This window comes from Panthera onca, chromosome E3, assembly GCF_046562875.1.
Source record: "Panthera onca isolate mPanOnc1 chromosome E3, mPanOnc1 haplotype 2, whole genome shotgun sequence".
Taxonomy (NCBI): Eukaryota; Metazoa; Chordata; class Mammalia; order Carnivora; family Felidae; genus Panthera; species Panthera onca.
Window position 1 is genome coordinate 8,824,981 of NC_138354.1, and position 27,258 is coordinate 8,852,238.

A 27,258-nucleotide genomic window follows, 5' to 3' on the forward strand; every position below is an offset into this window, starting at 1 on the left:
CTCCCCAATATTGAACCCGCACGCAAAAGGCATCAGCATCCCCCAAAGAACACCTCTATGCCTCCCTCACCCAAAGGAACGAGGTTAATTGAACCAGTTCCCTTCCCGGGGCTTTTTTTTTTTTTCCCTAATGTGTATAATTTATAGTCTCAAATCTAAACCAAACAGCAATACAATTATGAAGAAAATAGGAATGAGACCTGTCAAATGGGCAGCTTGCTGCTTCCGCAGTGGTGGCAGGGGGCGGGTCTCCGACCCAGCAGCGGTCCCTCGGAAGCAGCCAGGAGGTGCACCTGAGCTTGCCCTGGGGCTTTCCTTTCTTCCTCCTCCCTCTCCCGCCCCACCGCAGCCTTTTCCTTCTTGGGCCGTGTCATTCAGCTCTGGGGGACCCTGGGACGCGGCGTGTAGGGCTCGAATCGGGACCGCCGCTTAAGGATGCTGAGGCTTCCGGCCCGGCTCAGCTGCTTGACATCGGGCGTGGTTTTGCCATGCATGTTGGCGATGGTCTTTGAGACAGATGCTCCTGTGCCTGATGGCAGTCACTGGTGGGGTGTGGGGCTGATCCCACAGGGCACAAGGCATAACGGGCAGAGCCTTTACGCTGCGGCTTCTTGGGGTTTCTTGACCAGTACAGTACTTCTTGGTGGTAGCACTGAAATGGACCGGATCTGGGGACTCACTGGTTCGCTTTCTCTGACACCTTGAAACTCTCCATCTCTCGCAACCAGTATTTCCTCCCTTTGCCTCAACGATCGATTGGCAACTGTGCGAGGATAAATGGACAGGTGGATGTTTTCCAGTCTCTCTTCCTGCCGTGCTCTGCTTTCTCGAGCCAGATTCACCCTAAACGCATCGCTCTCCACGCGCAGCGGCATACCCTCTAGTCTTAGACGGTGAAACACGCTCAGACGTGGGTGATGTTTCTTCCTGTCTCATCTGACAAGTGCTCAAGCACAGTGCCACTTGTCCGGGCCAATTCTGTATTTGTAATTAATGAACTAACCCGACTGCCATTACAAGCCGGCTATTTTCGATAACTCTATTCTGTGGTCTTCTGTTGGAGCACTTCAATACGGAGGCAGTATAATTAGGCAGTCACCTGCACTCTCCTTGCTAAAGCACAGAAAATAAAGCTCCCGATAAATAGCTTCCATTTAAAATGGCTATTTATAAGAAAGGCTAGCTGAAAGAATGCCATTCTCCCATTAGGAGAAGGTATATTTTTTAAAGATGAGTACTTCCCACTAAGGGGGTGGTGGGCAGGTGTATTAGCATCGTCTGGGGGGGGGGGCTGTCTGCAAACCACATGCCTCCCCAACTCTCTGTTCCCCTCACCCCCATCTCCTGCAAGGTCCTGCTGAGCCACCGTGGAGCTCGCCTTGTCCCTCGGGGGGTTGGGCCAGGAAAAAAGAAACAACCACTTCCGTAGACTCACTTGGGGCCTTTGATCCTGGACGCTGCCTCTTTGGCACGTAGGTTCCCTCGCCCGGCAGCGGATTTACTCTGCGCTGAGGCTGCCTTCCGTCCTGTTTCGGTGAGCGTCCCATCGATGTCTCGGGCTCACCACACGAGCAGGCATGATGGTGATCCGGTCTCACGGAGGAGGTCACTGAGGTGAGGAGAGGCCCGTGCACGCGCCTGCCCGCCAGCAGGACTGACTTAGCCTGGATGGCACAGGCGAGCCCGACAGCAGGGAGCCCGGGACCGAGCTCCCCACAGCCTTGTCCTGGCTGGATCTTGAAGACGGTGTGAGCACAGAGTCAGGGAGAGGAAAGAAGGGGGTTTCCGTGGGGAAGAGGAGGCAAAGGTGGCCCCGGTGCAGGAAGCAGAGGCGATCTGCGTGGCCACGGTGGCAAGGCCCCGGGAGAGAGCACGCTGGACTCAGTCTCTGAAAACCTGAGGGGCCCCATGCTAGCGCCTCGAGGTCCACGTGAGGATTGAGGTAGGAGCGGGAGGCCACAGGTGGGCTCCTCCAGAGTGGCTGTAAACCCGGACCCATCACTGGAAACGTTTTCAGGAGCTGATTACTTACGGGAACCTACGACGCATCCTCTTGGCAGGACACCCGTGCCCCCGGCCACCTGGAGATGGACCGAGGCGTTTCACCTGCAGGCCGCCCCCGGATCGCGGCACACCTAGCTAACCATGACGGGCAACGTCCAGGCGGCCTGAGCACGGAGCCTGGGCCCTCCTGGTCTGTGATGGCGCCATTCCGTGAGAAGGAGTTGGCCGCCTAGGTCACACCTGGACCACAGCTCGTGGAAACTGGCAGTGACCCGTGCCGGGAGCGAGCCCTCCAGTATAACTGTCACTCCCCCTCCACGGCCTGGCCTTGTGCCCGCGGGCCCTCTGGGCTTCCCCCCACCCCGCCACACCCAGCATCTGTAGGTCCTAAATTCGCATGGGAACCGTGGAGACCAAATGGGCTCCCCGTGCAGGTGGAATCCTAAGCCTGGACCTCAGACATGCAGTGTCTACCTGAGGGCCTCGGCCTCAGACCCCCCCCCCGTCCCCGCCGCCCCCCACCGCCACCGCCCTGGACCGGGAGCCCGGTCACACCTCCTCATTCATGACTGGTGGTCCCCGTGAAGACAGGGGTCACACCCTGATGCCCCTGGCCGGCGCTGTCGCTCCTAAGAAAACACGGCTGAAAGCCTGGCTCTGACCATCCCTGGAGGAAAGACGGAGGCGTCTGCCCACGGCAGCGCCCCCACCTGCCCGGCCCACCGTCTCTTTTGGGGCAGAGATACGTTACTGCCCGACCCCTGCTGTGCCGGCCAGAAGAAGGGCCTTGCCGAGGGTCTCTGCCTCAGAGGCCCCTTCATTTGGCAGCCCTAAAACGGGGCAGGCGTGTCAGAACTTGAGTAAGAGGTGTCTTTTATAAATGTGGCACCCGTCTGCCACACGCCGGTATGCCTTGCGTTTCAAATTAAATTTCCTTAATTCTTCAAGGCTTAGCCAGGTTCTTAAGCACTTCCTCTGGATAATTAATTCGTCTAGCAATTCAAGATAATTTGACGAGCACCTCCTGAGCTCCCGGAACGACACGTATGCTCCCTGTCACTGAACGGACGTGACCCACATCACGTGGTCCTCTCAGGGGGCACTTGTGTGGCCTGCGTGTCCTCGCCGCGGCCCTTTGAAAACCCGTCATCCAGATGAGGAGCGTGAGGCCCGGCAGGCGTGAGCCCCTCACCCAGGGGGACACCCTTGCAGGCCAGGGGTGGGCCAGCAGCCCGTCTCTGACCCTTGACCTTTTCTCACCTCTCCGTGAAAGCCCAGGCGGGTTCCTTCGCCAAACACCTTTTCGGGAAGATACCCTGGTTCCCAGATGGTGCACACAGTAGACGCACTGCCTGCCTGCCACGGCACTTCACGGCCAGCGCTGCCCCGGGCACCCGTGCTCCTCCTCCGTGGGTCTGCCGGGGAGCTGGGATGTGGCGAACTCCATAAGGGGCGCCCTTGGATTCGGAACCGGAGAGTCCCTCCCAGAATCATGCAGTCTATTCAGTACCATCCCCCAGGGTTAAAGTCCTAGCAACCACGGGAACGGTAACAACCATTTGCGAAGCGTTTTGCCGCGTGCCAAGCACTTAGCGTTATTTCCTCCAGTCCTCACCAAACCACTATACCGTGTGCACCAAGACCCCCATTTTATACATGAAGAAACTGAGTTCAGTGTCTTGTTAAATAAAGGTCACCCCGCCACTAAGTGGCAGAGCCAGGCCTTGGCCCTGACCTGTCGGGCTCCGGAGCCCAGGCTTCCAGTGAGTGCCTGGTCTGGCCTCCGCACACGCACCTTCTCGGTTCCTCCTGGAATTACCGACAGGTGCGGCCGGCCTCTGCTCTAACTAGGTCTGATGGCAGAACCCAGTGACACGTTTGCTCTCTGGGCAGACAGCCACCTCTGCAGAAGCGATGCCAACATTAAATGAGATCGCGTTTGGGGCACGGAACCCGGCCCACCCCGAGGAGCACCAGCGAAATCGGAGCGGAGCCTTCCTCCACAGAGAACGACAGACGGAGCACCTGTTGCCTTTCCAGATTGAGAGTTTTGGAAACTAGACTTCGCAGGCACCCAGCAGGGAGTTTCTGGTCTGAAGCCCAAGCAGAAGACCATTGATCTTTTTTTCCACGGTGGGCATATCTGGTACCACAGGCCATGTGCCTCCTGCCCCTTCACGCCACTACGAGTATGGCTCTGGGGACATCGCACTCCCCAGAGACCGTGGTGAAGACGGGCTCGAGGTGCTCACGGGTCAGGACAGGCTCTGTCAGGCGGCCCCGCCAGCCCGCATCCAATCATCTGCCCGAAGAAATGAACATCAGAGGTTTACAGATGCGGTCTTGGGTTCTTCTTGATTAAGATGCCCCCAGGGGGGTGACAAATTTCAGCAAAAGCTATTCAGTTCTCAGCGAAAAATGTCACATCCGACCAAGTTACACAGCTCCAGTCCTAAAACCTTCTAATTAGGGCCCATCACAGGTCTGCAAAGCCATGCTCCCTGGGAGGCTGGGCCGTGATGACAGCCCCACATCAAAGGCCCTGTGGCGCCTCATCTGCACCAGGACCTTGCCCCGTGCTCTTCTGCTTGGCCCTTTGAGGTCGTTGCTGCCCTTCCCGTATTTCACAGATGAAACACTCATTACCGAGCCCCAAGGTGTCCAGCTCATGAGTGACAGAACTGACTCCAGGTTCCGTGCCGCACCGGGTTCGGAAGCGCTCCGTATTTTCCCCTCTCCCTGCCCTCCCTCCTGTCTGTCTCGTGTTCCCTGAACACGACCGAGTTGTGCGTGTGTCCCAAATCCAGCATCCCTGACCTCCGGCCTGGTACCAGATCACCTTTTGTCTGGGAGTGCTCCCTGCACTCGATCGTAGGGGAGTGAAATAAGCGCTTCTTCAAGAGACCTGCAGAGACCCTGGTGTGGGAATATGACTGTATGCTACCCCCCCCCGCCCCCCCCCGCCATTTGACTGGGACGAGAAACCGTTAGGAAGTTGACAAGGGGTCATAAAAAGGAACTAGGGCAGAGCAGTTTTATACCATGGAAATACACAAGAAACTGCCAGCAAAGACGACAGGAAAAGAGGAGCGAAATGAGTTTAGCTTACAGAACACCCGAATCCTTGAACAGCAGGCAGATTGAGATGCACGTTGAGCATCCAGCCCGATGGGCCGGATGGGCATGTCCTCCCCAAACTCTAGAACATTCTCACCCGGACTTAAACTGTAGCTGCGGTCGTGGCTGGCCACGCAGAACCCTGTAGATGGGAAGGCGCTGTGGATTCCGCCCCCCAGGCCCGGAAACCTGCTAAATCGTCTGCCATCCCCTGCCCCAGCTGGGTCTGTCTCCTTCCCCTTTGCGGGAGGTCACAAGCAAACTAGTCCAAACACCCTCACGGAGGAGCGCATCCTCTGCCCACCACCCACAGCTAACGGCCTCTCCTGGCAAGAAAGCCCTGCAGAGCTCTGTGCAGACCGATTACATCAATGCCCCGTGAGTTCGCAGACCCTGATGGAGCACGTCAGAGCGTCATCCTATCAGGGGAGCGTGTCACCTCGCCCTCCCTCTGAAGGGCACGCGAGGGCCGGGGAGTCGGCTGCGCCCCGCCTTGGCCCTGCTGGCCAGCTGCCCTCCGAGGGTCCTCCCGTGCCAGCGCTCCACGACGAAGGGCTCGAACCCCTTGTCAGCAGGGTCCCCGCCAGAGGTGTTGACATGCGACTGACTGCCTGTGTCAGCTTGCCTAATGTATTTCGGGAAAAGCCACGCGCTGATTTTAAAGTGCTGAGAACTTCTCTCCGTCCTGTTTGCCATTTCACGGTATTTCATACAAAATGGCCTTTTCTTGTTCTGTTTTCCATTTACGTAAAGCCTTGTCCCACCTCGGTTAAGTTTTATGCTACGCTGTGTGTGACCACGCCTGCACGCGGGCCCATTCACACCCGACCGTGCCCGCTCACACACACGCGCACACCGGACCGGAAGCGTGAGGGCCAAAAGGCGACCCCCACGTGTCACCACCATTCACTTCTAGGTGCCGGTGTTCCCTCTCAGGGACGGCTGGATGGCTTAGAGGGAGTGCAGTCGGCGATGGCTGTCCCAGTCCGGACAGGCTGCCATAACACAACATCCTAAACCAGGGGTTTAAGCCACAAACATTTTATTCTCAGAGTTCTGGACGCTGGGAAGTCCAGCATCAAGGCTCTGGCAAATTCCGCATACGGTGAGGGCTTCTCTCCTGGTTCAGGGACTGCCGTCTGTCCGCCCACTGTGTCCTCACGTTCCTAGCAGGGCAAGGGAGCTCTGCGGGGTCTCTTTCGTGAGGGTGCTGATCTCATCCATGGGGCTCTCCCCTCACGCCCCCGTCACCCCTGAAGACCCCGCCTCCTCACACCATCACCTTGGGGGTCGGGATGCGATACACGAATTTGGGGGAGGGGGGCACAGACATTTGTTCCGTAGCCAAGTCCGCCCACCTGTTTCAGACACAGCCACTAATAAAGTTCCTCTGTTTGCAGCAACTGGAAGAAAAACTCAAAGGACAGGCTGACTATGAGGAAGTGAAGAAAGAACTAAGGTAAGTGTGGAGACGCCTGCTCGGCCACCCGCCAGTCGGGGCTCCTCAGCGACATTTGCTCAGGAGACTCTGCCCCAGGAATGGGTGGGGGGACCAGCCACGGGTCCTTGCCCCGGGCCGCCCAGAGCCATGGGCGTTTGCACTCAGGCCTGTGCCTGAATTCTCCGGACTTTCCATAAAACTCTGCGCGTTTAAAGTAGGCCAGCACGCACAGAATCAAAGGAGACGTTGCCTTTCAAGCAATTATAAAACACAAGGCCATGTTGCAGACAGAAGGTCCCTGAACAGGAGCAGAGCAGGGAAATGCTTTCCCGTCGAAAGAGTTCCCGTGGCCTCCCACCCCCTGCCCACCTGCAGGTGCCAGGACTTTCTTCTCCCAATGTCCAGTTTCCCCTCCAAGAGGCAACAGCTGAAAGCCTGTCACCCCTCCAGTGCTAACGTTTACACTCTCAAGGTGAAGTCCCCTCCCCACGCCCGGCCTCCCTGCCTCCCCCTGCCTTCTCAGACTCCCTGCCCGCCCCCCCCAAGGTCGCCCAGCCCTGGAGTTCATGGGCAGCCCCCACAGTGCAAAGGGCCCTCTCCTCCCCCAGTCTGGCCGCAGAGTCTGTCCCTGAGTGTCCCTGCCTCCGTGGCTGGGCCCTCAAACACTGCGAAGACAGCCACCCGGCCCTCCAGGCCTGTGGTCTCCACTGCTGCTGGAATGAGGGTCCTTCTGCTCCCCGCCAACCCCTCCGCAGACCTCCTGGCGTCCCGCAGCCTCCCCTTTGGCCTCCGGATCCCCACTCTGATCCTGGCATCTCCCTCCCGCCTCTCCGGGCTGACCCTCCCCCTGCACCTCGGGCCCCCTCCCCCTCCCCTGCCAACCCACCAGCTCCTCTCTCTTGCTGACATTTTTAACTTCTCCTTTTAAAATAGGCCACACCCCCTCGCCATGCTGTTCTTTGTATTCTTAATGATCCCTCAGGTTTGCCAAAAATGCCCACGGGAAGGCCTCTTCGACCTTGCCACCAGGTCTCCCGTCTTGCCACCAGGTCTCCCGTCGCCCTGGCTGGGCCACGAACGCTTCCGGCCTCCCAAGGGAGTTGCCTGCAGGCGGCTCCCCAGCCCCACGCCCAGCGCAGCTCTCCCCGCACAGTCTCGCCCCCTCTGGCCACAGGCAGCCTCACAACCCCTCCGTGGCCACCCGTACACCTGCCGACACGCAGATCCAGCCGTGGGGCGTTCGTTACTTACCCGTCCGGCCTTCTAGATCTGCCTCTCCCGTCCCCATGTCCCCTCCTCCCTCTCTTCCTCCCACGCAAAAGGAAACATTGCGAAGGCCTTCGCCCCCAGCCCAGCCGCTGCACGCCGGCCCCCGTCCCCTCCCAGAACCGCACCCGTATTCCTGGAGGCCCTTTCTGTCGCACCTGCACGCACCAAGGCCCCACCTCAGCCCCACATCTGCATCCGAACGCCCCATTGGGATGGCTTTGCTGCTGAAATGTGTTCAACCCAAGTGCCCTCCCAAACACATGCCTCAGTCCCCACACCCGTCCCCTCCGCGGGCTCCCTGCCCACCTTGGTGGTCTGTAAAATACCCTGCTCCTTCCAGGCCTTTGTGAGACACTGACTCCTCCTGAGACAGACCCCGTCTCCAACCCAATGGGATTTCTGCCGCCAGGGGGACCCACCAGGTTTTCGCTTTCACACACTCTTTGGATTTTGTCTTCTAAGCACATGGCAGCCGACGGAGTCCACACGGGTGAGGGGCAGAGTGGCTCCGATCCTCCCGAGTGCCAGGCACCTAATAGGTCATCGGTAAAGATTTGCTGAATAAATTGAAAAGATACTGGTGTTTGGGGTCTACGCTCATAGGCTCACTCCGGTCTTTTGTTACACGATGTTAAAGATCTCAGACAAGAATATAGTTGCGCACACGAAGGCCATAAAAAAAGACAAGTTCCAGACTGCTCGTCACTTCTCTCCCGGCTGATGCAGTGGGGCCCCGAATTCTTATTATTTTCAATAGCTCACCATAAAATAAAATTATGAGGTTCCCTCCCCCCTGCTCCACCCCTCCCCGCAGCTGCTCTTCCGTTCCTGTTTTGTTAGTCTACGTGACGAGGGCCACTCTGAAGATATAACCACAGATAAACTAAGCCGTCAGCTCCTTACTGGCTGCCACGGTGGCAGTGGCAGAGCGTGGTCTCCTGGGGCCCTGGGCATTTTTACACCATGCTCTCTCTGTGACACTTCCGTGGAGCTTAAAGAGGGCAGGGGCCAGAGTCACAGCCATAAGAACTCTGGGAGAGCACAGGTGGCCCACTGCCTGGGACTACGGAGGCTCTCACTCACCTTCCCGAGCTCCTGGGGCCACGTGGACTCACAGAAAGGAAAGGGTGTCCCCTTAAATAGTGGTTCTGGGCACCTGCACTCAACTCGGCTGTGGGACTTGTTGAAACAGGCCTGGACGAAGTGATTTCAGTGATAAGGAGGACAAAGGAGAAATAGTCCTGCTCCCCCACACCGCCAGGGGCTACAGAGTAGGTCTGCGACCAGCCTTTGAGCCATCCAACTTGGGACCTTGCTCTTTGACCATTTCCCCCGGGGCCCAGGTGCCAGGCACCAAGCGAGCGTCTGGCCCCGGGAGCAGGTAGGAGGGATGAGCTTTCTCTCCCTGGCTTCCTTCTTACAACCTTAACATTCCCTGTACGCTTGACAAATACGTTCCACTTGCAACAATGTTATGTCTGTGTTCAACTTTAAAATTATACTCTGAACAGCCCTGGTGTGATTCCATATGGAATGATTTACATGCTGGGCAAGAAACTTTTGCGGGCCAACTGCTAGTTGAATAGCTATTCTAGAGACACTATCAGATGATAATGCTGCCAGGGAGGTGGTTAGAGCTCTCGGTTCCTCGGTTCCTGGAGTGCAGGAAACTGATGTCAGTGCTCGTGAGTGTGGCGGTCGTCAAAGGTACGCGGGGGAAATGACTGCTCTGTCTTGCTCTTCACAGCATTCTGAAATCCATGGAGTTTGCACCGTCCGAGGGAGCTGGGACACAGGTACACGGTCTCATTTGCTTTCAGTGTGTGCGAGGGTCAGCTCGCCGTGCTCACTCGTCCGTCCCCGGGCGAGCATCACGAGCTCGAAATGTCTATGAAACCTCCCACCTGCAGCTGACGAGCAATTTCTCAGGAACCTTAAGCAAGTTCAGGCACGTTATCTTTAATGTAAAAAGAGGCAAGAAGAGAAGAGTCAGTGTTTTCCAAACTGGTAACTCAGTTCACGTGACACTGTGATTTAACTCGGGCGGGCACTAAGAACATGGCTAAAAACAGTCTGAGATTATGTCAGAGACCCGCCCAAAATGGACTGGCTTTTATTATCTGCTGCCTCACGTGGAAAAGGGACGGGGCAAGATGACAGCGGCACATTGTCTACCTGGTGGCCGCGTAGACTTTGAGGCACCAAACGGAAGCCCACTCCTGATGCCCAGACGGCAGCTGACCCTTTGGGGCGGGCAACCTCTGCAGTGACCTTCGGACAGCCAGTTCTAATGCCCGATGAGGCACAGGTCTAGACCCCCTGGACGTGGGGACAGAATAGAGCATGATTAGTTGTCTAGAAGCCACGTGGACGTAAAAGAAGACGTAAAAGCTCCAGGTGGAACGCATTCCTTTGGAAAGGGACTCGAGCGTTTCCCACGTGCGCGTGACCATCTTCAGGGGAAGGCAGACCTCTGTAACGTATCGGAGTCAGCCAAGTCGGGCGCACGAGCCATCAGAGCAGGGGGTGTGGGGTTCTGGTGGCCCCGGGGAGCGGGAGGGTGGCCGGCCCCGCGGTGAGCCCTGCTCTGCCCCATCTAGGACGCATCCAAGCCCCTGGAGGTGCTGCTGCTGGAGAAGAACCGCTCGCTGCAGTCCGAGAATGCCGCGCTGCGCATCTCCAACAGCGACCTGAGCGGTAGGTGGACGGCATCGCGTGCCGTGCTCGGTCCCTTCCGGGGGTCGAGGAAGAGGAAGGTGAACCGTGAGTCTGGGCCGATGCATGACGGGAACATCACCGGTTGATGACAGCCTTGACTAATGAGTGCTTGGTCTCCTCCTGGTCCTCCTCACTGCTCCTCCCCTCCCCTCCCCGCCCCGCTTAAAGATGGTCAAGGCCGGATGTGTGGCCGCAGAGCGCCTGCGGAGGTCAGTTAGAGCCAGTGTTGCAGGACATCCAGGAGGGACACTCGGAGGATGTTGGCTTTTCTGGTCTTTTCCCAGTTGTGCGGCCTCTCTCTTGTGGTGTTTTCCGGGGCTGCTTGCGGAGGCCCGGCCCTTCCAGCCTCAGTGGAGCTTTTCTTCCTTCGTCAGGTTTTCCTTGGGAGCGCATCCCCCATCCTTAGCCTTTCTTTGCTCGTCCCAAAATGGTGGCGTCACTGACTGCTTCTGGTTTTGGCAGCTGGTAAACCGTTTAACAGTGTCTCGGGCTCCGATGATATTTCGTTCTTAAAATGTGCGTGCCTTCGATCGAGTGGACTCGGTACAGTGCATTCGCCTCAGAGCAAGTGGTGTGAGAGAACCCGTTGGTCCCAAAATGTCAGTGTTTGCTGCTCCTCAGGTGGGGCCCTTCTGGTAATAGCTCGAATGCTAGCGGCCCGATCAGAGGCCCCGCGACCTGTCGACTCTTTACTGTGTGTGGTACCGGCTCCTTGTCACTTTAGGACTTTAAATCTATGTCGAGGGGACTCTCCAGGCTGCAACGTACAAGAAAGGTGCAAACATGAAATGCATGTTGCTTGTTTCGGGGGGCCTCGTTTGGCTAATTTAAAAATTCAATTGAAAAACAGACCAACACACCTCATTGGCCCTTGTAAAATCTGCACTTTTTGGTTTTTTTTTTTCCCTTTTGTGGGGCAAACTCTGCATTTTGGTCTTGGTTTTTTTTCCCTTTTGAATCCCCCATAATGCATTATGTTTGCCCTTCCTTGTAGGGTCAGCCAGGAGAAAAGGGAAAGACCAGCCTGAGAGTCAGCGTCCTGGACCTTTGCCGGCCTCCCCTCCTCCTCAGTTGCCCCGCAACACGGGGGAGCAGGCTTCAAATACTAATGGTACACACCAGTTCTCACCAACGGGGTTAACGCAAGACTTTTTCAGCTCATCCCTGGCAAGCCCCAGCCTGCCCCTGGCTTCTACGGGAAAATTTGCACTAAACTCTCTCCTCCAGCGACAGCTAATGCAGTCCTTCTACTCCAAGGCCATGCAGGAAGCAGGAAGCACAAGCGTGATTTTTTCAACAGGTCCATACAGCACAAACTCCATATCTTCCCAAAGTCCATTACAACAAAGCCCAGATGTAAATGGCATGGCCCCGTCTCCCAGCCAGTCAGAAAGTGCTGGGAGCGTCTCCGAGGGCGAGGAGATAGACACTGCGGAAATCGCCCGGCAGGTGAAGGAACAGTTGATCAAGCACAATATCGGACAGCGCATTTTCGGACATTATGTCTTGGGACTGTCTCAGGGGTCCGTGAGCGAGATTCTGGCCCGGCCCAAGCCATGGAATAAACTGACCGTTCGCGGCAAGGAGCCCTTTCACAAGATGAAGCAGTTCCTCTCGGACGAGCAGAACATCCTGGCTCTTCGCAGCATCCAAGGCAGACAAAGAGGTGAGAGGCTCTCGCGGGGCGGTGGCAGCGTGCGAGCCCGGCACGGAGTTGTGTGTGAGTGCGCGTGCGCGTGTGTGTGAGCTGAACCGTCCGTGCGTCACAGCAGGTAAAATTCCGTTCGCCGCTACCATCTCTGGGGTCCGAAGGTCGGCGGCATGAGCCGGAGCCGACAGATACGGGGGGCCTGGCCTCTGACACTCGCTCAGCCCCCCGCATGTAGTAAACTCAGAACTAAAGCGCCACCCGTCAAATCGGACGGAATCGCATCCCGTACAGCGTCCCGACGCGTGTCGCGTCCAGCGGTCCGACTGGCAGTGGGCTCTGGCCTCACGTGGGAGGAGCCCTCGGGTAGCGCCCGGCCCCAGCACAGCAGCAGCAGCCGGCGGGGAGAGCGTAGCAGCCACGTGCCCCTCCTCTTCCCACGCACACGGGGGGTGTGTCCCGTGGCCAGCTCTCTCCCGGTGTGACCTTCCATTAGTGGTTCCTTTAGCCGAAGCCAGCCAGACACCAGCCTGCCTTGAGTAAGATCCGTGAAAGCTCTATGAAAACCGCCTTCCTCCCCCACCCTCCACAAATATGACAGCCCCTCCTATCCCTGATGGAAAGAATCCCCTTCCCTCCCGAACGACGGGATCATTCCGCTCGACCAGCAGTGGTAGAGAAGGGTAGTCTTACCAGACACACTGGAGACGCAGCAAACAGGGAAGGGAGACGCTTTCAGGAGCGTCGATTTGCACAGGGCACGTTGAGCTTTCTGTGGCGATGTTAACTGAAATTGACTGTCTTTGGATGATTAATGTGAGCTTTGTGCCGGGGGCTGGTGGGCGACGCGCTCGGCGGCAGGCGGTGCCCCCTCCCTTTGACCCTCACGGCTTCGGTGCCGTGGGCCACTCCTTAGGTCTGTCTGATCTTCCACAGCAGGGCCTTGGCCTCTGCGGGCCGGCCGGCCAGGGAAGGGCCTCTCGAAGTTTCTAGTACCTCCCGAGGTGTACAGGAAGCCCTGAGCCCTTTCTGTAGTGACAGGAGGCTCAGACGTCATGTCACACAGCCCATATCGTCAACGCCACCGTCCCCCTGATTGTTTTGTTCTTACCACACTTGTTTTTCAACAGAGAATCCAGGCCAGAGCCTGAACAGACTATTTCAGGAAGTACCGAAACGAAGAAATGGGTCTGAAGGTATGTCGCAGGCAGGTGTTTTTCTTTGCAGTTAGTAAAAACCTAGGAAGCAGCATGTCCTTAGCTGTGCATTTGGGTTAAAACTGTGCAGTGTGATTCTGGCCTGGAACCTGATGGAAAAACAGCTAGTAAGTATAAAACAAAGCACGGGTTCAAGTACGCACGGTCCCTTCCTCCCCAGCTGCCCGCACCCTACTGGGTGCGCAAGAGGTGAGGCGGGGAAGCACCGCTAAGAACCAGCCCCCACCCCCACCCCCACCCCGGACCAGCCCAGCCCCCCGCTCAGGTGCAAATTACACCTTTCCCCGTTTTCTCAGAAGCAGCCAAGAGCTAACGACTTTCGCTCTGAGAAAAATCAGGTGACCGAGGCAATGAGATACTGCTGCTTCCTCGTACTTCCTTTTAACTCTGAAATACGTTAAAGGTGCTACGGAGTGGACAGATCCCCAGTGTCATTATCAGTTCTCCTCTGGGCCCTGGCGAGCCAACCCCCACTGTGCTCCTGGGCGCTGCATCTTCACAGGGGCCGCGCCCCAGCGGTGTGCTTGTCTGGCAGTGGTTTGGTGCGGCGGTGGCCTTACTTAGCAGGGAAGTGGAGGATGAAAATACGCGGAAGGCTTCCAGAAAGAACTGGGGCCAGCTCCCCCCCGCCCCCGCCCCCCGGGCCGCAGTAGCTTCGGTGCCTCTGTGCATGTGGCTACTCTGCAGAGCGTCCCCCTGTGACCCAGAGACGGAATTCTTGCCCTGGAGGGAATCTCTGCAGGCTTCTGTCCTCGTTCACGAATTTTTAAGACCCGGCATGGGATGATAGAGCCGAAATGTTAAATCTTCACCCTCTTCACCTTGTACGTGCAAATGACCGATAGGCGATCAGCCTCAGCCCTGCCCCCTCCTCTCCCATCTCTGCTCTTTGCGATCCCGGCGTCCCACAGACGCACAGAACCTCGAGCGTAGTCCCAGGCCAAGACAGCCGTTGAGGCTGCGTTTAAAGGGCTCGCGGGCACCACTGCCTTCTAATCCCTCGTCTGTTTTTGTGCCGGATTAAGTGATGTGCTCTCCCTGGCCCCAGCCCACGGGTGCCGTCCAGTTTGGGTAAACGTGAGAGCTTGTACCGCTGGCCAGATAACACCAGGGAGATTCAGCAGGAGCCCTTCCTGCGCGGGGCCGCAGTACCTGCTGTGAAGTTGCACGCACAGCAGATACGGGTAAAGGGGAGGCCACGCCTGCCTCCGTAACCGTCACCGGCCTCAACTCGGGAGCTATTGATCAGAATGACATCTTCGTGCAGCACTGATTTTTTGGTTGTTGTTCCACGGGTGGGCTTGATGTCATTGGTATGGCTTCTCCCTGCAGGTAACATCACGACCCGGATCCGAGCCTCCGAGACCGGGTCCGATGAAGCAATCAAGTCCATCCTGGAACAAGCCAAAAGAGAGCTGCAGGTGCAGAAAACCGGTACGGATTCCACTTTTTTGACCACTGCCTTCCAAACTCAGAAGAATTGTCCTAAGGGTTCTGGTTAGCAGTAATTAATCTTAAAAAAAAAAAAAACGAAAACAAAAACAACAGTGTATGTTTTCAGGCATTTGGGCAAGCACGGAGGGAAACAGGTCTGTGTGATCTGAATGTTGCCACTAGTGACCGCTCTTTTTATAATGTCATTTCCTAGCACTTGACTCAAGAACGTACCTTCGGCCTAGACTCTCCTTGACTTAAACAAGTGAACAAGTAGTTGGTATCAGATTTCCTTCTTTAAATGCCATCCAGGCTTCGTTATTTGGATATATACTTGACTAAGCACTGAAAAAGAGCGGCCAGAAAATAAATCCTAAGCTCCTTCATGGGATGAACGCGGCTGGGGAGGGGTGTCTGAGTGCAGGAGGTCGGCCTCAGGAACCGGCCCTCGGAGCTCCCGCGCCCCCGCTGAGTTGGAATTGAGAGGCACACGGTGCTGTAGGTTCAGCTCAGACCCTCTGCCGGAGAGGAGACTGAGTGCCTGACTTCTCTCGCTCTGGGGTTCAACGTATGGACACACACCCGCCCCGTCCCCACGAAACCCCTGCTCTGCAGAGCCCTTCCACCGCAGACCTGGCCACTGGGCTCCCGCCAGGCCTGGCCACGGGCAGCCGTGGCAGCTGAGGACGGGCCGCCACCCGGTCACTCCCCTGATCACTGGGCCTTCTCCCCAGGCCACCCCGTTCCCACATGACGTATTCAGAGGTGAGCTCGGGGCTCCCTTCTGGGAACCAGGCCTGGGCTTGTGTCTTTACCCGCCCCCCCATCCTACTCAAACCGAGTCCTCACCACCGCCCCGGAAGATGGATTTTGTTATCCTGTTATGCTTGATTAGCAAACTCGGGCTCCAAGGGAGAACGGTATGCCCAGGTACATTAAATGGCAGGTCCTAGATGCAAATCCTCGTCCCTCAGCTCTGTCCCGGCACATTCCCCTCCGCCTCCTTGCAGGGACCCCAGAGTGGTGGGTGGGGGACTGGCCTGTGAGGCCTCAAGCCTGACCGTAGGTGGACCTTCCCTCTGGTGCGGTTCCTACCCTCAAGACCAGAGTGGACGTTTAAGCCGGCCCCTCGTCGGGTGGCTGAACAGCCGAGAAGCTTGGCCGGGCCCCCCTGCAGGGGGAGATAGCCCCAAATTGAGAGCGGAAAGGCCCACTTTGAGGGGTGGCTCGAGCCATGCCCTGCCCCCTTCCGCGAGCCGCAGTTGTGCCTGCCTGCCCCCGGTCGTGTGCGCTAGAGGAGGAGGGCCTTCTGTCACCCAGTGAAACCAAGTCCCCGAGAGGCCTAAAAGGTTGCCTCTGGTATCTGAAGCATTTTTCGGCCCCATTAACATGGGTAAGGAGCCGGCTTAATGTGATTCCTTCCCCCAGACGTGAAGGTGTCTTAGAGTTGGAGCAGGTGTGGGGGCGGGGTTCAGTTCCGTGCTTCTCAGCCAGGGCCTTGCTCCACAGTCATCTGGGAGCGCTGGGTGCTGGGGCGCCTGGGTGGCTCAGTTGGTCGAGTGTCTAACTCTTGGTTTCAGCTCAGGTCATGATCTCACAGTTCATGAGTTCGAGCCCCACATTGGGCTCTGTGCTGACAGTGAGGAGCCTGCTTGGGATTTTCTCTCTGTGTCCCTTCCCACTCGCTCTCTCTGTCTCTCTCGAAATACATAAACTTTAAAAAAAATTGTTTTTAAATGCGGTGCTGGTCCAGGCCCCCACCTGCCTACTCAGTCAGCCACTTCAGGGCTGGGGCCTGGGCATGTGCGTTTTAACAAGCCCAATGGGCGGTTCTGGGGCACAGCCCTAGTCAGGAGCCCTTGATCTAGACCAGTACCCATCCCAAGCTTGCAGACGGAAATCCTGAGGCCTAGCAGTGCCCCGCGATCCCCCCAAGGTCGCAGCCCCCGGTTCTGGACCAGGGCCTACCCGCTGTCCCCCGCCACCATCCTGGGCCTCTCTATTGCTGGCCACACCACCGTCCCCTGCCCAGAGGAAAATAAATGTGAGCCAACCCAGATGCGGCCATTTATCACTGGAGACTCTCTGGTCTCACACCACAACCGTTAACAGAAATTAGGTTTCTGAAGTTTGACGAAACCACTACAATTTTGGAATTTAGCGCACAAAAATACTGCTTACAAATCATCAAGGATTAAAAAAAAAAAAAATCACCAGGGATGACGGCACATCCCCGGGTGTTGGCCCGCTTCCCCCCCCCCCGCCCCCGTGACACCCCAGGATAATGAACCCTCTCGGATGGTGCGGAATAGAGGCCAGCGGTCTCAGAGCCGTGATGTTAGTCTGTCCGTCCCTGCCCGGACAGACGCACGCGTGGTTCGCTGACATAGGAAACGATGGCAGGGCAGAGCAGCTCGGGTCTCCCGGCTAATCCGCGTGTTGTGGGCGGGGCAGGTTAGACCGGAGCGGAGGGAAAGCAGCACGTTCCCACCCGCTGGGGACGGTCCCGCCGCCATCTCACCTCCGTGTTTGCTCCGTGCAGCAGAGCCGGCCCAGCCTTCTTCCGCATCCAGCAGCGGGAGCTCGGACGACGCCATCCGCTCCATCCTGCAGCAGGCCCGCCGCGAAATGGAGGCCCAGCAGGCCGCCCTCGACCCCGCCTTAAAGCCAGCGCCACTGTCCCAGGCCGACATTGCCATCCTGACCCCCAAGTTGATACCCTCCTCGCCCATGTCGTCCGTGTCCAGCTACCCTCCGCTCGCCCTCTCCCTGAAGAAGCCCCCGTCCGCCCCCGACGCCAGCGCCTCCGCTCTGCCCAACCCCCCGGCCCTCAAAAAGGAGTCCCAGGACGCGCCCGGGCTGGACCTCCAGGGAGCGGCCGAGTCTGCACAGGGCGTCCTGAGACACGTGAAGAACGAGCTGGGCCGCAGCGGCGTGTGGAAGGACCACTGGTGGAGCACCGTCCAGCCGGAGAGGAAGAGCGCCGTTCCTCCCGAGGACACCAAGCTGGAAGAAGCCAGCAGCGCGAAGGAGAAGGGCGGTGGCGGCCAGCCGCGGGCGGAGCGCGGCCAGCTCCAGGGACCCTCGTCGTCAGAGTACTGGAAGGAGTGGCCCAGTGCCGAGTCGCCGTACTCCCAGAGCTCGGAGCTGAGCCTGACCGGAGCCAGCCGCAGCGAGACGCCCCAGAACAGCCCCCTGCCCTCCTCCCCGATCGTGCCCATGTCCAAGCCCGCCAAGCCCTCGGTCCCTCCGCTGACCCCGGAGCAGTACGAGATCTACATGTACCAGGAGGTGGACACCATCGAGCTCACCCGGCAGGTGAAAGAGAAGCTGGCCAAGAACGGCATCTGCCAAAGGATTTTCGGGGAGAAGGTAAGGGGGTGGACTCGGGGACCTGGGTGTTCTCATCTCTTTTCGCTGCTATCTGGCAGCATCTGTCTGGAGGACGTGGCCGTCACCCCATTCAGTGAGCCACGGGGCAGAAAGATTTACCCACTCCCAGACTTCGGAGAGGCCGGCCGACGAATGTTCCACTGTTCGCCCCACCTGGGGCGAGACTCTGGGCTAGACCTGGGGTGAGACTCCGTGTCGCCCACCTGGGGCGAGACCTGGGGTGAGACTCCGTGTCACCCACCATGCTCCTTTAGGCTCCCAGTGACACGTGAGGGTGCGGACAGTCGCCATTTGACAGATAAGGAAAGTGCAGCTCAGGAAAGTTGAAACTACATGCCCCCAGCCGGCCGGTGCCGGAGTTCAAGTCCCGTCTCTCTGCCCAGGGTGGCCCAGACACGACTCTGCAGGCTTTTTTGGCCAAAAAAGCTCTGATCCCATAGAGAGACCTAGAGAAGGAAGATGCATGTGACAGGAGAAGCTTCTGTCATGTGATAGGTGTAATCGTACCTGTCTCCCAATTCAGCATTTTCCTGGGTCCTGTCGGCCAGATCGGTGAAGTGACCTGCCCAGAATACACAGCTAGAGGTGGCCCCGGGCACAACTGCCATGCCCGCAACTGGCCCGCAAAGCCCCTGCTTCCACCCCTTCCCTCCCTGGCTCACGAAAGTCAGTGATTTCTGAATGAGCCCCCAGACCCTTTCTGTGCCAGGCACTTCCCGGTAACAGTTTCTCGATAATGGGGATTTACCAGGCCTGTAAAAAAGAAGGTAAACATAATACCCCAGCGTTGTTTCAGATTAAGTCATTAGTGAGCATAAGGAGAAGCGCTCCACTCCCCTGAAAGGCAGCCTCCCCGAGGGGTATGTGGTGGGGTCGACAGTGGCCTCTGAGGAACCCCCACGCGGGGGTCTCCCCTCCCGCCTCCCGGCCCTCCCTGCCCTGCATTGTCCTGCCTTCCGCTCAGCGTTTGCGCCGAACCGTGCCGTGGATCCTTACAATATCTGATTGTGATTTCTTTGTCCTGATTTTACAAAAGGTGATGGGGCGGATAGAAGTGAGGATGAGAATTTCAAGTCCCTTGAAATTTCTAGTTCAGTTTGTAAAAATATCATTTGAGAACATTTAAATAGACATTTGTGCTCATGCCTTAAATTTAGCAGAGACTTAATAGCGTTGAACTTGTTTGGCCCGTGAGTGCAGTTTATTCTGGAACTTGAGAACTTTTCAAAAGAGTGATCGAACGCAGCCCCTAAATATCTCTGGGCTGCATCTGTGTCCTGTGGGGGGTGTTTGTGCCCATACATATGTATGGCCATATGTGAGCGTTAAGAAAACTCGGGCATGTACGTGCAATTTGTCGGTTGTCTGCAGTGAGTTTCACTCCCAGGCTGGCGCCCCCATCGCCGCCGGCTCACCTCTGGGCCCCCACTGTCGAGCAGGATGCGGTCCGAGAGAGCAAACCTTTCTCGGTGCCAGCCCGGCCCAGCGCCACAAAGAAGACCGGCCTCCCGCACCCCGCCGGCCCCCGCCGCTCTGGCCACTAAAGGGGTCCTTGGCCCCGGCACCTCAGCCTTTCCTGGCACCTCCGGGCAAAGAGCAAGCTTTCAGCGCTTCCTCCTCGGGCTGTCGGGACGCCACCCCTGAGGCCTTGGCAGGATGGAGGCCCTGGGCGAGATCCCCTCCCCTCCTCCTCCCACCGCTCCTCTCCCTGGGAGTAGAAAGCTGTGACTGTAACTAGGGCTCCCCAAGCCAGGGCCTCCGCCCGCCGGGGCCTGTGACAAGCTGATTCCCCAACCCCAGGCTGGCGCCATCCACCGGGCAGGGGTTCCGCGCTCAGCCCCTGAAGCCCTCGCTTGGGTGTCGTCTGTCCCCACCTCTCCGTGGCCATGTGTGCATCACTAAAGCATTTGGTGGTCTCACACTAAATCCTGGGCACCGATGCATGTCTTTGGTTGCCCCACCAGGTACTGGGCCTGTCCCAGGGCAGTGTCAGTGACATGCTGTCCCGGCCGAAGCCTTGGAGCAAGCTGACCCAGAAAGGCCGAGAACCCTTCATCCGGATGCAGCTCTGGCTGAACGGCGAGCTGGGCCAGGGTGTCCTGCCTGTCCAAGGGCAACAGCAAGGGCCAGGTAAGGGCAGCCCCTCCCTGGGCTCCTGCAGATGGGGGGAAGGGAAATGCATGCAGGGGGTGGTGAGGCCACCAGCCGCGCCCTGGACTGTTGGCCGGCGCCTGGGGGTGGAGAACTGCCCCCTTCCTCCACAACCTGTTGCCATGGGACTGACTTTAGTTTTTCGGAGACAGAAAGCTGTGCCTAGCTAATTTTATAAGCAGCAGAAAATGAGTTACTAATTAGGAAAATGCTGTTTGTACATAAATATAGGTAAAAGTCAAGTAGCTAAATCAGGGAATCAGGAAAGGAGATCAGCCAGACACACAGAGGTGAAAGATACAACGGGCTCCAGCTTCTGCCTGCGTGGACCCCGAGTTCTGGCCCCCCCTGTAAGGAGCGGGACCTTTGGGAACTTTATGCCATCTACGCTCTGCTATGCTCGGTGCGTTAGGAAGTTTTAAACCCCTGGGGTTTGTTTCCTCATTTAATTGTAACCCTTTGTCTTATTCAGTCCTCCATTCTGTGACGTCACTACAGGACCCCCAGCAGCAGGGCTGCGTGAGCTCAGGTAACTAGCGATTTCTGTTGTTTTGTGTGAAATACTTCCCTCCCTCTACGTTTCCCTGTCCTCTGGTCTGTAGCGGGGGGTCTCCGAGGATCCCTGGTTCTGGATTCGGTGAGCCGAAAACACCATATGCGGCTGGCACACTGGATTCCTCGTGGTCCTGGTTTCTAATGGACACAGGGAGAGTTAGCAGCTGCGTGAGGGTCTCCTCCAGCATTTTCCTGCTCGCCACCAAATTCTTTCATTGGCCTGTGGCTTCTAGGTGCTCAGGACCGGGGGCTGGGGTCCAAGTCAGAGATAGGTTCTGCACTCGCGGGCGCTTCCATTCTAACAGGAGGGGGCTGGACCTCTCCCGGCAGGGTCATAGGCAGGCAGAAGTTGAGTCCATCCAGAAGGCCTTGGGGCCACCTGCAAGCAAGAAGGATGGGGACGAAGGAAGCCAGTAAGGGCTGAGGGTGGGAATCCAGCCTAGAGGTGGGTGGTGGAAGGCCTGCAGTGCCGGCCGGCCGAGGCACCTGGCGCCTTCCGGTTGGCATGTGGAGCCCCGGGGCCTTTGAGCCGGTGTTTCTGCTCTGTGGACCCCTTGCGGCGGCACCGTGCTCCTGGCCGTCATCACACGTCCACCCCGCGCTTCCGTGAGCTCGGAGCCTTGCCTGCCCGGCTTCCGGGAACGGCCAGCGTCTTGAGCTGCTCCTCTGTTCGCTTTTATTTTTCTAAACACGTGGATTAGCCTCCATATCCCATCGATTCATTGAAAACTCAGAGCTAAGGGAGGGGCACGAAGCCCGCCAGCCTGCTGCAAGTTTTAGGAGGGAAAACGTGCGTAGCACACGGAACAGCTGGGCAGCGGCCCGAGAGACACCGAACTGCACACAGATGCGCCCCGAGCGGGGCGTCAGCCGCAAAGGGCCTGGTTGAGTTTGCATTTTGGGTACTTCCCTTTGATTTTGACCAAAACGGGGGGTGGAAGTCGGTGTCTTACCCAAATCGTTGGTCTTCTTGGCCGGACCTCTGAATGGAGTGGTTTGTCCACCTGAAGAGGGACCACATGTACTTCCTTCCCCCCCTCATGTCTGGGTAGGTCAACTGAAGTAGCGAGTCCCAGAGAACTTAACAGAGCGCCCGCTCGCGTCCCAGATACATCAGGGCAAATAATGCACAGTCTTGTTTGTGCCAGAGCTTCACAGACGTTTGCATGGAAAATTCGCCTCGCCTCTTGCCCCAGCGGAAAGTTGGCCTCCCCTTAAACTCTCCAAGAGTATTTGCTGCCCAACAGAGTTAGGACTACACTTGGCAGATCGTGACGAACGTATTTTAGATCAAAATCACTTGTTCCTGGGGCTCCTGGGTGGCTTAGTCGGTTAAGCCTCTGCCTTCGGCTCAGGTCGTGATCTCAGGGTTCATGAGTTCAAGCCCCGTGTCTGGCTCTGTGCTGACAGCTCAGAGCCTGGAGCCTGCTTCAGATTCTGTGTCTCCCTCTCTCTGTTCTTCCCGTGTTCATACTCTCTCTCTCTCTCTCTCAAAAACATTTAAAAAAAATTTTTTTTTAAATCACTTGTTCCTAAAGAAAACAGGAGCTCTCCCGCAGCTCCTAGTCAGTCATGATCGATGCCAAAATCTTCTCCATGTGCGAACACATCCTTGAAGAATGGCCTCTCGCTCTTTATCGTATGGCAGGTATTTGCTGTTGTGCTGGAAGGTCTGTTGTCACATTTCCGACATAGGGAAACCACGCTGGGCCCCTCAGAGGGACGTAAGTGGTATTTGTAATAAGATGTCAAATTACTTTATAAAATAAAGCGATGTGTAAGACTCTTGGAGAGTCTGCAGATTGGCGGAGGCAGGGAGCCTCTGGATCAAAATGAGCACCAAAGAACTTTCCAGCAGTTTCTGTGAAGAGGTGGTAGGCGGGCCTCTCCCCGTGTCATCCCGGCAAAACGGGAGACGACGGATTATAGACCGCTTGCCCATCGCACCCATGGACAGTCAGCAATAGGGAAGTCGTCAGTAGAAACACTCATTGTGGGGATTGTGGGGGAAAAGATGGAAAAATATTTCCTACATTGTAGGAAAGTACGAATTTTTTAATATGACAGTCGCTAAGCAAAAACGTTTCTCTGGATCGCAAAGACGAGAAAACGCGCTCGTCGACGTTAAAAGAAAGATGATCACTGCAGCAGGATTGTGGGTGGTAGTTTTTCTCGCGTGAAACTTCTTTACTACCAGTGGTCTCTTTTCAGGAGTATTTCTAAAAGTCAAAGTAGCAGAGCTTTTCACTTTGTGGGATTTAGATTTGAAAAAGAGAATTATTTTGTAATGATGAGTATCGCTGTATCATTGGGATGGATGCCCAGAGGGGACGCCAGAATCTTCCTCGACAGAGTAGAAAATGAGTGTCTGTGAGGAAGCCTCCAGTGAAGCCGTGCTGCCCCAGAGGCACGTTAGCAAAGCCTCCGGTTCCAGGATTTCCCCAGGATTCGAGTTCTCTGTTCTCACCGCGGCTACCATGGAATCCTTCCCCAAGGCCCCCAGGCCCAGAAAGGTGCTGTCCTTGGCAGTGACTCCATGAGGCCCGTGCCAGAGGTGGCTCAGCGTGGTAGAAACAGATGGCTGTGGGAAGGTAATTCCAAGCCTAGGTTGGTTGGTTCCTGGATGCTGGGGAGAAACACTCTGCGTCTGAGCAGCCCGGGCCCTGGGCCGGCCTAGTGGCCAGAGTAGCCTCCCGGGTGTGGAAGGGCTTTGGAAGCCCGGCCTTCTGTCCACGGCCCAGCAGTGAGAGACTACAGTTGCCCGGCAGAGAATGCGTGGGCCCAGCGCAGGACTCTGTGCTCAGTTACCATGGCGATAAGATGCCCGGGAGTGGAGTGGCCTCACTCATCTGAACAGCAAGCTGCTGACACAGGAGTCTGCTTGCCTCACTAAAGGCTCCCTGCCTGCCTCTCTGTGCCAGGCGCTGCTGCCCCTCGGGGTCTCCGTTTTCCTTAATGATCTGCACGTCAAGCTTGCTGATAAGCTTTACGAGGAGAGAGAGAGAGAGAGACCGAACTTTTAATTACATCACCGCTTCCTCTTCTTGAACGGAACCATTCCTGAATGTTCCTTTGATGATCTGAGCATTGGGGTGATGGCCTCGGGCAGTCAGGAGGGTGAATGCCATTTTCTGCTGGCGGCCTGCGCTTTTTCTTGGAAGCTGTTGGGGCCTTGACGAAGAGTTAGGAGAGCAGAGGGTCCCGTGTTGATCACATGAGTTAACTTTTAATAGATAGATAGATAGAGCAGAGGGTCCTGTGTTGATCACATGAGTTAACTTTTAATAGATAGATAGGTAGATAGATAGATAGGTTTTTAAAGGCCAGAACTTCCGATCAGGTACTCGTTGAGGTTTCCAGGCAGTCTAGTTCCCTACAAACATTTTTGAGTTGGCTTCTTTCGGAGTTCCCAGTGCCGTGGGGGAGGCGAGCCGGTGGTTCTGCACGGGGTCGTGTTTGACCTCATATGGCAAACTTATTGGGAGATAGTCCTTTGGGGATTGGTTCTCTGCTTCTTCCTGTTGTCGGTCTTCCATCCCAGGTACCAGGCATCAGCTGACCTCGCTGCTTAGCTATCGCCATGCTCTGGGGAAGCAAAAGAAAGCACTTACGGATGAAGGGAGGGGCCCTGTAAGGGCTGTTTCCCCTGAGTGTGGCCTCCAGTCCTTGCTGATCAGGTAGCAGGCTTTCTTTTAAAGGGAAGAAAACCTCAAGATGCACGGAAGGGGGTTGTGTGAGGGCACGTGTGTAGGTAGGTAGGTAGGTAGGTACATAGATCGGTAGGCAGATACGATCTGGTAAACCGCTGGGGTTTTTTGTGTGTGTGTGTGTGTGTTTTTTTTCCATTTTCGTTCCCTACAGCTCATTTTATATTCACAGTTCCTTGGTGTGATTAATCTCTTTGCCCCAAGGGAAGGAAGGAGACAAGAGACGATCTAAAAGGGGGAGGGAAAAAAAAAGGGAAAGGAACAGATTTTCCTGGATGCGATGTTAGTCATTACATTACAGAGCGTAACTTTTGAACACGAAAGCATTTTGTTACTGCAGTTAATAAGCTTCCACACCACCCTTCAGATGGATTATTGCAAACCGCATAAGCCAAAGCATGCCCCAGTCTCCTCGGATTAATTCTGCAACATCCAGTTTTTTTCCCAGCATGTGAGTCAGGAGCGGTGGGTTCCGGGTCCTCTGCACCCGTGGAGAATCCCATGGCTGACTGTTGTCAGTCAGCAGAGCGGCAGCTGCCTCCCGAGGAGACAGCTGCCACAGTGTCTTGAACGTGGGTGGCCTCACACACCCTGGAGAGACCCGTGGCCACAGCCCCCAGTTAGGGACGGGCCAACATTCCTGTGTAATACGCAGAATGACTCTTGCTTGGTGCCCGTGAGATGACCAGAAAAATCTGTCCGGGGTTTTAGTGCTTTGAACTCAGCAGTGGGATTCTTGGGCAGGCATTTGGACAGCTTGTTAATAGGGACTGCCAGAAAATTCCATGGCAGTATCTAAAACTTGTCAGTTTTAGTGCCTCAGTTTAGTGCCTTAGACTAGATTTGATTTGATTTTTTTTTTCTTTCTCTTCCATCGAAATAAATCAGTGATCGTAACTGTCGGTTCTCTCTAAGAAGAATTTTTCTAACCCCTGAAAAGATTTGTATATAACTGATTTATACCTGGCCGCAGAGAACAGATCGAAAACAAAAGAGGATTCTGGAAAGCCACCTGTGAACTAGAGAGTGCCCTTCCCTGAGCAGAGGGTGGGCCGCTGCTGATCATTTGGCTCGGGGCTCAGCCTTGTGCGCCCACTCATCGACGCAGTGTGGCCGGGAGAACTCAGTGTGCCGTGCGTGCCTTTCTTTCTTGGTTGCAACCTGCATTCGGATGCTTTGTTATATCAAGAACGCCATGATAAAGGAATAACTGTTCTAAGGTCTAGGTCAGAAAAGACGGATTTCTGGATTCAGACACAGCCTGCCTTCCTATTGTCGGTATGTGTGGGTGCAGGCCCCGCGACGCTGAGGGAGCCCCACGGAGGGACTGGGCCGTAAAGGGCTAAGGGGTCAGGGAGGAGAACATTGCAGGTACAAAGTTCATAGACAGGGAAGCACGTGGCGTGTGCAGAACCTTTGAAAAAGGTGAGAAGCCCCTGACGCAGAGGGCTTTTTTTTGGTTTGTTTTCCTTTTAAAACGACAGTAGGAAAGTAGATCCTGGGAGCATTTGGTCTTTCCTGTGTGTAGTCTACCGTTGGCTGTGCTGCCTTGAGGCTTGTGTGGTAAGAAGAAAAGTGTGCGGGCGCCTGGGGGGCTCAGTCAGTTAAACATCCGACTCTTGGCTTTGTCTCAGGTCATGATCTCACGGTTCGTGAGTTCGAGCTCCGCATCTGGCTCCTTTTGCTGACCGTGCAGGGCCTGCTTGGGATTCTCTCTCTCTCTCCCCCTCTCTCTCTGCCCCTCACCTACTCACTCTCTCTGTCTCTCAAAATAAATAAATAAACTTAAAAAAAAAGAAGAAGAAGAAGAAAAGTGTGGACGGTGGGACAGAAGGGAGGCCCCGTGCTCTTTCAGGGGGACCTCGGCGACCTGCCCCGCCCCCTCCCCGGTGGTGTTGGGCCTGCGATGTGTACCTGCTGCCTCTCCTACCAAAGTGCTTCTCCTCACCCCTACCCCCCCCCCCGGTGGCTCTTTCTTTTTTTTTTTTTAAATTTTTTTTTCAACATTTATTTATTTTGGGACAGAAAGAGACAGAGCATGAACGGGGGAGGGGCAGAGAGAGAGGGAGACACAGAATCGGAAACAGGCTCCAGGCTCTGAGCCATCAGCCCAGAGCCTGACGCGGGGCTCGAACTCACGGACTGCAAGATCGTGACCTGGCTGAAGTCGGACGCCCAACCGACTGCGCCACCCAGGCGCCCCAACGGTGGCTCTTTCTTGAGAGGAGGGGGGCTGAGGCCCGTGATCGGTGGCACAGCCCTCCTGAGTTCTCACCCACCCCGTCCGAAGAGATCAGAGGATGGAGGGAAGAAACTCCTGACCTCAGAGCTGAGCCGCTGGACCACAGGGAGCCAGGAAATAAGCAGGAAAGAACTTCCCGCCACTGGACCGTGGGAGGGGCAGGTGAGGGGTTGAGACTCGGCCAGTGGCATAGCCTCCAGGATGCAGGGCACTGAGATGGCATTAGCAGTGGCTGAATATGCGCAGCGGGGGAGGGGGAACAGTTCAAGAAGAAATTGGCCAGGGCTACAGGATAGCCTTAGGGGGCTCAGAGGCAGAGAGGGAGAGGACGTGGACGATGATGGCCCAAAGCCCAAAGGTCA

The 27,258-nt window shown here is 56.4% G+C and overlaps 1 protein-coding gene across 10 annotated transcripts in view; it reads left to right on the forward strand.

The window, feature by feature from the left end:
* The window catches only part of CUX1 (cut like homeobox 1), a 366,198-nt gene that overhangs the window by 281,676 nt on the left and 57,264 nt on the right, over nt 1-27,258 (forward strand). For 4 of the 10 annotated variants that reach the window (XM_060649257.3, XM_060649254.3, XM_081791693.1 and 1 more), the window contains 9 exons: nt 6,522-6,580; nt 9,579-9,627; nt 10,432-10,528; nt 11,544-12,215; nt 13,328-13,393; nt 14,747-14,848; nt 17,391-18,220; nt 20,206-20,371; nt 20,865-20,921. In XM_060649257.3, coding sequence (XP_060505240.2) covers nt 6,522-6,580; nt 9,579-9,627; nt 10,432-10,528; nt 11,544-12,215; nt 13,328-13,393; nt 14,747-14,848; nt 17,391-18,220; nt 20,206-20,371; nt 20,865-20,921 — 2,098 coding nt within the window. The remainder of the gene's footprint in view (nt 1-6,521; nt 6,581-9,578; nt 9,628-10,431; nt 10,529-11,543; nt 12,216-13,327; nt 13,394-14,746; nt 14,849-17,390; nt 18,221-20,205; nt 20,372-20,864; nt 20,922-27,258) is intronic. The other 6 variants (XM_078440402.2, XM_078440401.2, XM_078440400.2 and 3 more) reach the window with 3 other exon arrangements.